Source organism: Tetrao urogallus (genome assembly GCF_951394365.1).
Source record: "Tetrao urogallus genome assembly, chromosome: 14".
Lineage (NCBI taxonomy): Eukaryota > Metazoa > Chordata > Aves > Galliformes > Phasianidae > Tetrao > Tetrao urogallus.
Window position 1 is genome coordinate 15,221,280 of NC_136827.1, and position 12,407 is coordinate 15,233,686.

At 42.6% G+C, this 12,407-nt stretch overlaps 1 protein-coding gene across 1 annotated transcript; it reads left to right on the plus strand.

Moving 5' to 3' along the window:
- Positions 1 to 4,050: 4,050 nt before the first annotated feature.
- On the plus strand, positions 4,051 to 10,251 carry SAR1B (secretion associated Ras related GTPase 1B; the record flags this gene model as incomplete). The annotated part of the gene is made up of 6 exons (XM_079542521.1): positions 4,051 to 4,108; positions 6,804 to 6,923; positions 7,612 to 7,677; positions 8,246 to 8,349; positions 8,847 to 8,978; positions 10,135 to 10,251. 6 exons carry the CDS (start codon positions 4,051 to 4,053, stop codon positions 10,249 to 10,251), a joined length of 597 nt encoding a protein of 198 aa, XP_079398647.1.
- Between the last annotated feature and the right edge of the window lie 2,156 nt (positions 10,252 to 12,407).

Consider the following 12,407-nt stretch of genomic DNA (forward strand, 5'->3'; position numbering starts at 1 on the left):
CCTCCGGGGCTCCTCCGCGGCGCGCTGCGGGCGGTGCCGAAGCCGCGGCCTGCCCTCGTCCCCGTCGCTCGGCCGCTGCGGGCTCCGGCCTAAAGCGGCCTGCGCGGGTTGCGCAGCGGAGCGGCCGGGCGCGGGGCGTCGGGCGGCGAGAGCGGCTGCGGGAACGGTGCTTCGATACGGCCGGGCCGGGCCGTGTCGGTGGCACGGATAGGACGCGGCGCTCGGAAGGGTTCGATCCGCGCTGGGTGCCCCTCCCGTCGGCTCGGCATCTCCTTGGTCGCAAATACCGCTAAAAAACACCCTTTGTCGTGGGAAAATGGACGAGTTTCGCGTTTCTGCCCGATGCTTCCCTCCCTACTATTAGTTTTCTCTCCGCACTCCTAGCAACAGAAAGATCCATTGTTCTCTGGGTCAGAGATGCTGAGCTGACGGCTATGAAGGCTGCCGTGTGCCTGCTGTGTCTTCTTCGGGCTCTCTCGGCTGTGTCAGGCTGCTTTGGGTACATTTATTGCTGAATTCTCATCCGGATTTCTGTGCCATTGTCACGAAAACAACCCACGGTCTTCCTGCTAGTAGATAGAATTGTTTTCCACACCATCCAAAAAAGCCCATTGCTTCTGAACGCCCCTTATGTTCCTTCTCCTCACCTGCCTGCCTGCAAGCAGTGTGGTTGAATTTCCTTCCCGTTTAATTTCTTCTTATTTTTTGCTCACTCTGTGCAGAGCCCCTCTGGGCACTCACCCCCCTCTGGGGGGGCTCTGCAGACTCTGATCTCTGGCTCTGAGATAACCAGCCCCGTGCCTGCCGTCTGCTGCATGAATCTTTTATGATTATTTGGCAGTTTCTTTTTAGTCCCGTCTCAGATTTCACTTTGGTGTTTGTGATTTCAAGAATTGTATTGTAATATGACGTAGTAACCTGCAAGTGCCTTACAACTTTCTCATCTGGTTGTTTGGCACACTGTTAATGATCTGTCAAGGTTTGTTCTGAGCATCATTTCTTCCAACACAGATCACGATAGATCACCCAGAAGATCAAGAATAATTTCATATTCGTGCTCCGATGTGTTGGGTTTTTAGATGATTTGTTTTTAAAATAAGTACAGAAACTGCTGCAGTGGGCCCTGCTTTGAGACTATGATCTGAGAGCAGCTTCTGTGAGCTGGACTGCGACTGAAGCACTTACTCAGCTGCTTTTAGGGCCTCGTGTGCCTGTTGCAGTGCTGTCTTGACAGATAAACTGTGTACTTTGCAGTTTCACATCTGCTTTGGATCAATGCTAACTACAAATATATTGTCTCGGAATAAAGGACGCAATAGAGCCAAGTATATGTCCTGCAATACATAATCTTTGTTATTCAGCCCATCTATTAGCAGCACTGTGTGATTGTTCTTTCTGAAATCTCAGAGATGACTCGCTATCAAAAAACTGATTAAAGTACCCAAAGAAAATCTGCTGTTAGCTCATTTTTGGACCATGTTGTTTCCTCAAGCGTGGTGTCATAGAATACATTTGACTGAGACGGCAAATTGTCATTTTACTCACTGAACTTGTTACGGGTTTTGATTTTTGTTGTTGTGCAGAAATAGTTTAGATTGTTAAGGTGAGCTTATTTGAAATGAGAATTCAGGTGATCGTTTCTCTTATCTGAAGGTTTGCACATTTGAGAAGTAAGGAATGTAGTAATTGACTTTTAGCCAGGAAAATGCAGGTCCAAGGCAGGGGCAAAAATCCCTGCTTCTCGTAGGAGAAAAAGAAAACATGGAACAACTGTGAGCAAGTTTGCTGGCTTATCCCTGCTGTCAGCAGCATTTTGCAGAAATAGGCTGGAGAGGCTCCGCAGGAGACACAAGTGACACTTTGCTTGTGAAATAATGTTAACCAGGGTTGTTAAAGGTGTTTGGAGGTGGCAACCATCTGTTGTTGACGCTAGAAAACTCTTCTCATGTTTCTGAGAGTCCACAAGTGGATAAGGTGGCGATGGCTGTGAACTGTCAGTACCAACGGGTTGTCAGGTGTCTGTTACAATTTCTCCTTAAGTCTGGGTCCTCACAACTCATTACTTTCAAGGGAGTCCTTGAAATAGCCCTAAAATAGTTCTCACTGCTCTGCCTTAATGGTGCATCACGGGGGCCGGAAGGTCGGAGTCGATGCACGCTGGCTGCGTGGCCCAGCCGTGCAGTGTGCTGCGGGTTGTTGTGGCTCAGTGTGACACTGCCCTGAGCTGTGTTGGTTTTTTTTTCTGTGCGATAAGAGTAGATTTAATATCTCTGTTCAAATAGCTCAAGTATGTTTTTACAATTTGCTGTCAATTTTTTCCCCATTTTAAAAGTAGTATTTCCCTTTAAGGGCTGCCGGCTGATAGCAAAGCACGTTCTGCTGTATTTGGAACCTTGCCTTGTTAGAGGTTTTCAGTGAGTGAAGATTTCCTTCTTTCATCCATAAGCTTCACAGAAGGAAGTGGTTAATACAGCTAAACTCTGTGAGGTTATTCTCACCTCGGTAATCTGAGCACTGCTCTTGCATCACGCTGTTTGCACTGATTTGCAAGTTATTTGGGCAGATCATTTTCCTAAGCCTTACAGAGGCTTTTCTCGATCGGTGTTTTGTTCAAGCAATAAATAAATCTGCTGACGTGTCCTCCTGCCATATTTGCTTATTCTTGACCTTTGCTTTTTAGACATGTAAGTGACAGTTTCAGCCATGACGTTGTGTAACTGGCTGTTTATGTATTGACAAGCTTATGTGTATCTTGAAATTTGCAACTCTTCCAGTTGGTCGGCTGTGGGAGGTGGGGAAGAGTTTCAGGGTTAGTCATGGGGAAGCCTAACGCTTCGTCATCCTCAATCAGGGAGGGCAAGTATGGGCTGAACGGATTTTGTTCCTGTGTGAGCAAACATAAATAACAATAATATTTCATCCTCTTTGGGTATTGCTGTGACGTACCTGTTGCTGTGTGGAGGAAAACCTCTGTGTGTTGTCATGAGTGTGATCGTTAGGACAGGCAGATGGATTTGGGTCTGGTGCTGACCTGTGGTCTGACTGCTCTGTGCTATGCTCCAGGTTCAGGGCTGTCCTAAAGCCATCCTGCGAGCCCCAGCACACAAATACTGCGCTGACATACAGGGTATGCTGCCCTCAACTCGAAGACCTGAGCTCCGACTTCCCAACCTGTTAGGAGGAATTAAGTACTGCAGCAGGGTTAGCTAGCTAATGCTCCTAAGGAAGCTGCCCTTTGGTCTTGCAAAAGCTTTTCCAGCTAGGTACTAATTTGCTCTGTCAAACTGGTGCTCTTGGTGTGACTACCCTCACTTTGGATAATGAGGAAGATGGAAGTTAAGAAACTAATTGCTCATGGCTGCCCTAGAACCTAGTGACAGCATTCTCTTACCTGAAGGCGCAGCTTCAGAAAAGGTGCAGTTGGTAGTGGTGGTGATGGCTGGATTTGGTGATCCTAAGGGTCTTCTCCAACCTGAGTGCCTCTGTGAGGTCCTGGCCCTTCTCCCTCTGTGCTGTGTGTTCTCCAAACTTTCAAGGTATGAGATGTCCCTCAGAGGCTGCTGGTGTGGCTGGCTGTGTGCTGCTGGCCCAGCTGGCCACTTGCTGCCCCCCAGGGACTGGAATGCTGTTGTTTTTACCATCCTAGAAAGAAGGGGATCTTGTGAAGTCCCAGGGTACATCCTGTTGTCAAAGGGCATCTGCCCACAGCTGGTGCCACCCTGAGCATCCTCACTTCAACCCTCTTTTCCTGAGCCTCGTCCAAAAATGGGGGAGGGATGTGGTGTTCCAGAGTTCTGCTTTGAGATAAGTTTAAATTTAAGCTGTAGGTGGTAGAAGTCTGTACGAGACAGTACTGGGGGTTGCAGCCATAAGTGGTGGTTCCAGTGCCATGGGCCCCTTGCAAGGCAAACAGACAGGAGGTGTGCAGACAGCAGTGTCTTACTGTAGAACCTCTCAGGAGTCAGCCTCAGTAAGCACCTCACAGTGTTTGATGTGTTGTTCTAACAGAGCATTCTATTTTCTGTTTATTTCAGACTAAAAGATTCAGATATGTCCTTCATATTTGACTGGATTTACAGTGGCTTCAGTAGTGTATTACAGTTCTTAGGTAAGTTTTTCCTGCTGTTTTTGTATAGCATGTCTATTAACCTATCTTCAAACCGAGGGACTTGTTAAATAATAACATTCATTTTAGTGTATATTCAGTATCACTGAAAAAAAAAGTTTCACTTATCAACACTGAGTATTTCCATAATGTGTTCTCCACTCAATCTGACATTCATCCTGTAACCTCTTGAAAATTACTTTTTCTTTCAGGAACATAATAGGCTTGGTTTTTTTTTTTAATTAATACATTTAAACTGGTGTAGTCCAGCTAATAAAGCTTCTCCTGACTTTTTTTTTCTTCTTTAAAGAACCAGACTCAATTATTTGGGTTGAATTCTTTTGAACATAAGCATACAGGGCGAAATATTAGCTTTTGTAAAATGGGAGGAAAAAAGAGCACAAGAGGAATGGGAGTGCTACAGTACTCAGAAGAGGAGCAGAAGTTGCAGATAACATAGATAAAAAGGGCAGTGTACAAGTTTCAGGGATTCTATTCAAGTAAATAAAAAGAATTTGTGATTAATGGGCCATGGCAATCTGTGCCACCTGCATTTTATCAGTTGAAAGTTTAAACTTTTTCGCTTCATGTTAGACCCTTGGCCTGCCATTGAAATATTAGTTAGTAAAACTTTAACTGCGTTGACCAACCTTTCTTATCTCCTCTTACTTAGCCAAGCAGTGATTGCTGCACGCTAGCTCGCTTTCCTATACCTTCACATAAAAAGTCTAATTCTAGTGAGAGATGCTGAAGCCTGCAGCAGAGAAGAGAATTGCCCTTTACATGTCCCTCTTATTCTAAAAAAAAACCCAACTTTTCATTCTCATGTCCCATGTGAGAGTGGCAAAAAATGCAGTTGTTTTACTACAGCTTAGTGGTGTTTCACATAACTTGTAAGGTAAGTGTAAACTGCAGTTTCTTCTGTGATGTAAGTTTATATATGGAAATGCTTGTTCAGTTCTCTCCCTGTCAACATTGATACTTTCACCTCTGTCCTGTAGTTTAGTGGTTAATGATATTTGAGTATATGAGAAGGTGAGCTGGGAAATAAGAGTTGTGTTTGAGAAAGAGCTATGAAAACACTCTGCAGTTCTTGTAGTAAAAAAGGTTATTAATGAAATAAGCTGCGGTGTACAAAAGCATATTCTTCCCTGCAGGTTATAAAACATGCCTTGGTGGAATGCAGTTCCAGAGATTAGCTTGAAGGGGGGGGAAAGGTGAGCAAACAGCAGCAGTGTAAAGGTCAGGCAGATAGAGGCGCATGTGATTGTGGATTGCACAGCATCCCCGGGGGTGGCTGAGGAACCCCCTGTGTAACAGTGCTATTTAAAATCTGACAAAAACAAAGTATGTGCAAGGATAGTATATTTGATAAGAAGTCACCACCACTTTTGCCCTCATCGGGCTTGAACTGGGAAGGACCTTTCTCATCAGAAATCATCCTCACTAGGCTGAGTGCAGCATCTGTACTTTATAATCAATATTGTAAATAGCACAGAAACTGGGCAGCACCTGTGGATCTCTAGCAGTTCAGATGTGGCTCCCAAACGGGCCAGGCTGTGTGACCATAGGGAGATGCAGTGGAGCAGAGATCTCAGGGTGATCAGCGCCTATGGAAAGGAATAAGGGCTCCAGCAATACTGTTGCTGGGTCGAGGTACAGAGCAGGGCACTGCTCATAATGTGACCTTTGAACAGCTTCAGAGCTCTTGTTCCTGTGGCACTCGGCACAACCTTTGGCAGTAGGCAGGGTTCTGGAGTCTAGTTTGCACGTCAGGGGAGTTCATTGTTTTTGGAGTAGGATGTGTGGATAACTTCAATGGTAAAGTATACCTCACAGAGTACTGCTGTGTCATCACAGTGGCTGTAAAATAAACCTTTCTTTCAGTGTATGCTGCAATACTGTGACATTATCTAGTTTGTTTAAATTTTTTTTCTGTCATAACAGGAGGGAGTTGAACAAAATATAATCTTTTCCTGACCCGGGATGGTTGATATTTTAGAGTCCATTGTTAACACTGTATGATAGAATGGCTTGGACTGGAGGGAAGGTTCATTTGGTCATTTGTCATTTGGTAGAGCCAAGCAAGCTGCCCCGGCAAGGTTCAGTTGAGTTTTCTTTTAGCTTTGCTCAGATAAAGTAAATGCAATTATGTGTGACACATTTACATCAGTCATGTGCCTCTCTCCCCAGATGCCACTCAGCATCACATCAGCTGTGTGTAGCAAGCATAGCTGTGATAAGCACATGAGCAAGTATGAATGTGACCTGTACAAGTAGGAGAGCACCTGCTGATAAAGGGCATTGATAAAGTGCACTGTGGAGCTTGACAGGTCTGTATTTTGTGCCATGGCTGTACAACTTTTCTCCTGGGAGCAGAGTCATCTCTCATGTTAGAAATAGTGACTGCACATGGATGCTTCCATTAGCAATCACGCACTCTTTCTCTACTGACTGTCACAGCTGTGCCAACAGAAATCTGTAGGACATACGTGTAGGAAGGTGTCTTGGTCTTGCTGCTTAGCAGACCACACAGGATCTGAGAGAAGCTTATGCTCAGCAGTGTTGAAAGATGCCATTGCTGTCACTCTAAATGTTTGTATTTTATACGTACGTGATGTGGGTTCCTGTTGGACAGTGCTGCTCAGATAATACTTCCACTGATAGAACTGATTCAGTAGGTTGTTCTTTGTTACAGGACTGTACAAGAAATCAGGCAAACTAGTTTTTCTTGGACTGGACAATGCTGGAAAAACTACACTGCTGCACATGCTCAAAGATGACAGGCTGGGACAGCATGTCCCCACACTACACCCCAGTAAGTTAACCTTCCTAGTTCCCTTGCTAGAAAGTACTGCAGGAAACCTGATTATACATCACAAGTAATTGAGGGGAGACAAAGAGTAATGGAATTGAGAAATTCTGAATTACAGAAACTGTGAGAAATTGAGACTTGAAACATTTGAGGGCAGCTTCTCTGGATATTTGGAAGGTTAGCATTTCCATACACTGTTCTGATTCTCACTGACTCTGATTGTTACCATGGTAGCCTTGCAGGAGGAAAAGTTCAGCAGAGGTTAAAAATACGGACTGGTGAAGTCCAGGAGAAGGTGAGCAATTAAGCAAGGACACAACAAGGAGTGACCTCTGCCAGTACTGCATGTGAAATTTCATCTATGTGGCAAACCAAATGCCAGAGCTACCTATTGTCTTTGAAATGGGGGAGAGAGAAATCATGTGCAGACAGACATTCTCTGCTGTTCTCTTAACACTGTAGATTTCTGACATTTGTTTTAATTACGTTTTGTTGTTACATAAATGTTACTGATTTTGAAAGAAATTGTATCTCTCTGCTATATTTCTTGAGAAACAAAATACTGAAGATAACAACAGAAAGTGAAATCTGTTTCCTGAGTAGTCAGGCTATTACGTATAGTAGAATACTGTGTAGTATGTGTATGATGATACATGATCTTCACAGAGAACATAATTCTGTGTATTTGTAGCTTCAGAAGAGCTGACAATTGCTGGTATGACTTTCACTACTTTTGATCTGGGTGGACATGCTCAAGGTAAGAGAATATGTTGACTCATTTAACTGCTGTGAATTAGAGTTGTTTACAGTCAGTTTGTCTCAGATCAGAAATACGACCATACTGCAGAGATCAGCTTCCCACACTCTCTTTGGTAGTGTTAAAAACATTCACTGCTCTGTTCCTGTCTCTGCCACATACTGTGCTCCCAAATACAATTTGGCAGGAGCTGCAGTAGATCAGGATTCTTTGACTGATGGTAACTATTTTGAGAAGGATTAGATAGTTTTTGTTTTAGAACATTGAATTTCTTGTGTATGCCTTCAACCTCTGTGCTTCAAAGTAACATTTGTTGATGTAATACTTGGGGAAACACAAAAAGGTTCAGTCCATCAGTGTGTGCATGTGAGATAGAGTGGTGATAACAGCAGAGGGAATTACGGATTTGCTCCGTTATCTCAAGCTTTATAAAACATGGGTTTGCATCCTGAAGACTGACAGTGTACACTAAGACTTCAAAAATACATGTGGCTTCTCCATTACTGAGTTGCATCGCTCTAAGCTTGGGGATAATTTCCATTGGTTTTATTTCACTTCTTCCCTGTAGCTCGCAGAGTGTGGAAAAACTATCTGCCTGCTATTAATGGCATTGTGTTCTTGGTGGACTGCGCAGATCATGACAGACTGCTTGAATCAAAAGAAGAGCTCGATGTAAGTTTAACTGGGCTTTTGAATATCTGGATTCTAACCTCTAAGAAATAACCTCCAATTCCCCGTGTTCGACAGAGCTCTCCTGCCTGCCTGGCAATCCAGCAATTTCACTTTTAGCATCTTCAATCCCATCTAGTTGTATTTTGGTTCTGTCACCCTCTTGCTGTTCATTACCGTCTGCACTGTACGTAGGTGAGCGTTCTGTTCTGCCAGTGGAATCAGTATTACTCCATTTATGATGTTTTCTATGTTGTGAATGAGTAATTTAATTTCTTTTATCGCAAGCAAATTGAACAACTCCCGTCAGTTATTTTCATTGCACCAAATAACAGTGAATTTTGCTGCCCTTACTTCTTAGAAAGACCGAGTTTCACCAAATGGTTTTTAACATTTTGTCTTAATATGAAGCCCTAAATCAAACTACATCCTGAAAAAAAAGCTTTAAATCAGACTATCTCCTAAAATAGTCTCTTTCCCCTTTCTCCTTTCCTTTGCAGTCACTAATGACAGATGAAACTATTGCTAATGTGCCTATCCTAATCCTTGGTAATAAGATTGACAGACCTGAAGCCATCAGTGAAGAGAGGTTACGAGAGATGTTTGGTCTGTATGGCCAGACAACAGGAAAGGTAAAGCTCCTTTTTTTTGTTAGAGATCTCATGTTTACCCTACAGTTCTGTGTTGATTCTGGTTCACTCAGCTACACAAAATAAATGGTTTTTAGTTTGTTATATACTCAGTACTTAATAGGTTTGTGTGCAAGAAATGCTGTGCATGTTAGAAGCATCCCTACTGCAGCTTCTATTCATCACTTCCAATAACACATTTTGCCAGGGAAAATGGAGTTGTACTAAGCATAGATTTCAGTACTTGAGCTACTTCTGTGCAGTACTTTTAAAAGGTGGACATCTTTTCAGAGGCTACAGTTCTAGTAGGAACTGGAAGAGAAAACTTGATACAGTCCTCCAGTAAGTGATTTTTGTCAATTAAAGTGCAGATTTAGTACAATTCATTACTTAGCATATTTAACTGAAATTTAGAAACAGGTTTATACTTCTGCAGAAATCTGAGTTTGTAGGCAGTGGAAAAACATTCCTACTAGCAGATTTATATTACCCATCTTTGTGGTAATTCAGCTCTCTTTGAAGTAAACACAGTGTACTGCTTGTAATGGAGTTTTGGGTACAAGGAATTAAAAAGAAATTACATAGAAACAAGAATTGCGTGGGTTAGCTTTAGAATAGGTGTAACGGAATATAAACAATTATTATTCATTTCTTTTTATCGTTTTGTTTTGCATCTTGCTCTGTATTTTCCAACACCGCATGCAGTCTGTGAAGTAAGAATCCTGTAGTGAGCCTCCAGTTGAGGAATAGCTTTGTCACACTGTGCTGCTCTTGGCAAGAAAGCAACTTGCACTCTGACTGCGGTCAGCCCTACAATTTGTAGCAAATGCTCTTTTTATCTGCTTGGAAAGCTGCTAGAAACATTGCAGGGAACTGCCTCTGAAAACTGGAGTCTGAGCTCTCAGATTCTCTATACAGATGCTTGCTTTTGCACTCAGGTGCCACGCACTTTATGCTCTCTGAATGTGGCTGCACATGAAAATATGCTCAGGGACTGTAAGGCTGGCATTGTGTGCAGAAGTTTCAGAGTCACTTTCTTCAAAGATTCTAACATCAACCGTAAGTTAAAGGATGGCATTGTGTAGAAACAAGTGTCAGTGCAGAGCAGCTGTCTCTTTGTAAAGATCCTATAATCTGGAGTGCTTCTGTCTCTTTGCAGGGCAGTATACCATTGAAAGAACTGAATGCAAGGCCACTAGAAGTGTTCATGTGCAGCGTGCTAAAGAGACAAGGCTATGGAGAAGGATTCCGTTGGATGGCACAGTACATTGATTAATGCCAAGATCACGTTAGTGCATCCTGTCCCATGTCTGAATATTGTCTGCTCCTTATTTGATCACTCGGTGTACACAACTTGGGTTCATTTGACTGTTTAGTTATAAAAGCATCCATTTTTACATAATTGTATCTCCTATGCTAAATTGTAAGTGTGAGGATTGAGAAATTCTTTCAAGCAAGTTTGTAAGCTGAAGTACCACCACATGTTAGCTTTCTAATCCCATACAGCATTCTTTTGCAACATTTAATTTAACAAGTCTCCAGCACCATTTTTGGACAGAGCAACTTTCCAGTACAGTATGTTTGAATGCACTTTTTAACAGCTAAAAACTGCAAATGTGAGAAATATTTAATGCTTATCATGTTAAATTTTTTTATGTACTTTTTTGAAACTGGTTTTATAACTTTAGAGTATATAACCATCTTTCAAGGAATAATAAATAATTAGCTGATGGATAATTGCATGATGCCTTACAGTTTTCAATAATATACTTTCTTATGCAACGTCATGCAATAAATTTAAATCCAGTTTTTGGCAACTTTAATGGAAAATGTTTCATTTTAATGTGTCTTAACTAGTGAGGCTGTCTGACGATCTGAATATGGGGGATGTTTTCCTGAAGCACAGAAGGCCACAAAGTACTTTCATTGTATATTAGAGTAAGCTGTTTCCTTCAGACTACCAAATTGCATCTCCTTTAGGATTTGACATTAATGGAACTCTAATCTGATGCCCTTATAACTACCACCTTTAAAAAGGACAGATCATGGAAATCAGTTGTGCCGATGCAGATCTTGAACTAATGTAAAAAGCGGTCTTACTCTGCTGGTACCTTGACTTACACCCCTGAAATGACACAGAAATTACAATTACCATTAGTGCTACACTGAATTGTTCTGTTCTTGGTTTCAGTAGATTTGGATTCTGCCAGAAGATTTGTCTGTGACATTGCCAGAAAAAAAAAAAATCACTGCACTTGTTAAAATGTGTCAGCCCACCCCTAATTGGACAGTTTTATTTTTGGTGTTCTGAGCTGGAACAAGATGGATTGTTTTCTGCAGTTTTGCCCTGAAGCTCAGTCAGAATGGCAGTTGTTGCGTGCCCAGGTGGCTTGTTTCTGGGGTAAAATTCCATTATCTTCAGTGCATGTTTCCAGACTTTTGACTGTTTTTTCCCCACCTCCCAGTGCATTCGCTCCCTGAGCAGGTTATTTTCTAAGAAGGAGAGGTGAGGCACGTAAATATATGGACATCTTGTTGACACTGGCTGACATTGCCGTGGAGCTGTGATTGGCATTTCTTTGTGCAGCAGATGTAGCTGATGAAGGTAGGGCTTCAGCCCTGGGATCGTTGTTTCGCTGCGGTGGGTTTGGCTTTCACTGTGTACTGTGTTTCACCTTTGCTCTTCCACTTTTCACAAGGGTGAAAAGTATTGAACTGCTACAGATGTTCTTACAGAATCCCAGGGCTGGGACTGCTTTTTACTCACTGTTGTCGATCTTCTCTAAAATGCTTTAGGCCCCGTTTCTTCAACATCCGTAGCAGCAAACAAATTTCTGTCTCTTGGTTTCGTACATAATTTTCTCTCTTAAACCACCGAGTTTGAATCTCATATTTTAAGCCTGCAGACTTTAAATGTGAGCCCGTAGTCTCTAAATAGGCACATGGTGAGTAAATAAGGGGTACTCCCCTCCCGGATCAGGGCTTGTGTGATTAAATAATGATGATGGTTTCCCCTCAGTCCAAGGTTGTGCGTCTGAATCAGATGAATAATCCATAACCTAACTAATATAGACGATAGCTGGCACTAGTTGCAGCACAATCTTGCAAAATTTTAAGCATACTTTGTGTGTGGTGAAGAACAGAAGTGAGGCTGTCGGGTAGATTGACCAGCATGAGTTAATCCTGCCTTTAAACGAGTGCTTTGCTGCAGAGCAGTGCCTCCGCGTTGCACAAGTCAAACTGTAGATAAGAAATGTCATCTTACAGGTGTGTAGACAACATGCGAGTCTTTGCTCACATGTTTGGGGAACACAGATTTTTCCCCACCCCACATGTTTTTCTCATAATGGTTATAAGTGTAAATATTCAGAACTACTTCTTGCGGTCACGTAGCTGTGTTGAAGGGGGAGACTTGGGACTGTGCTGCCTGTG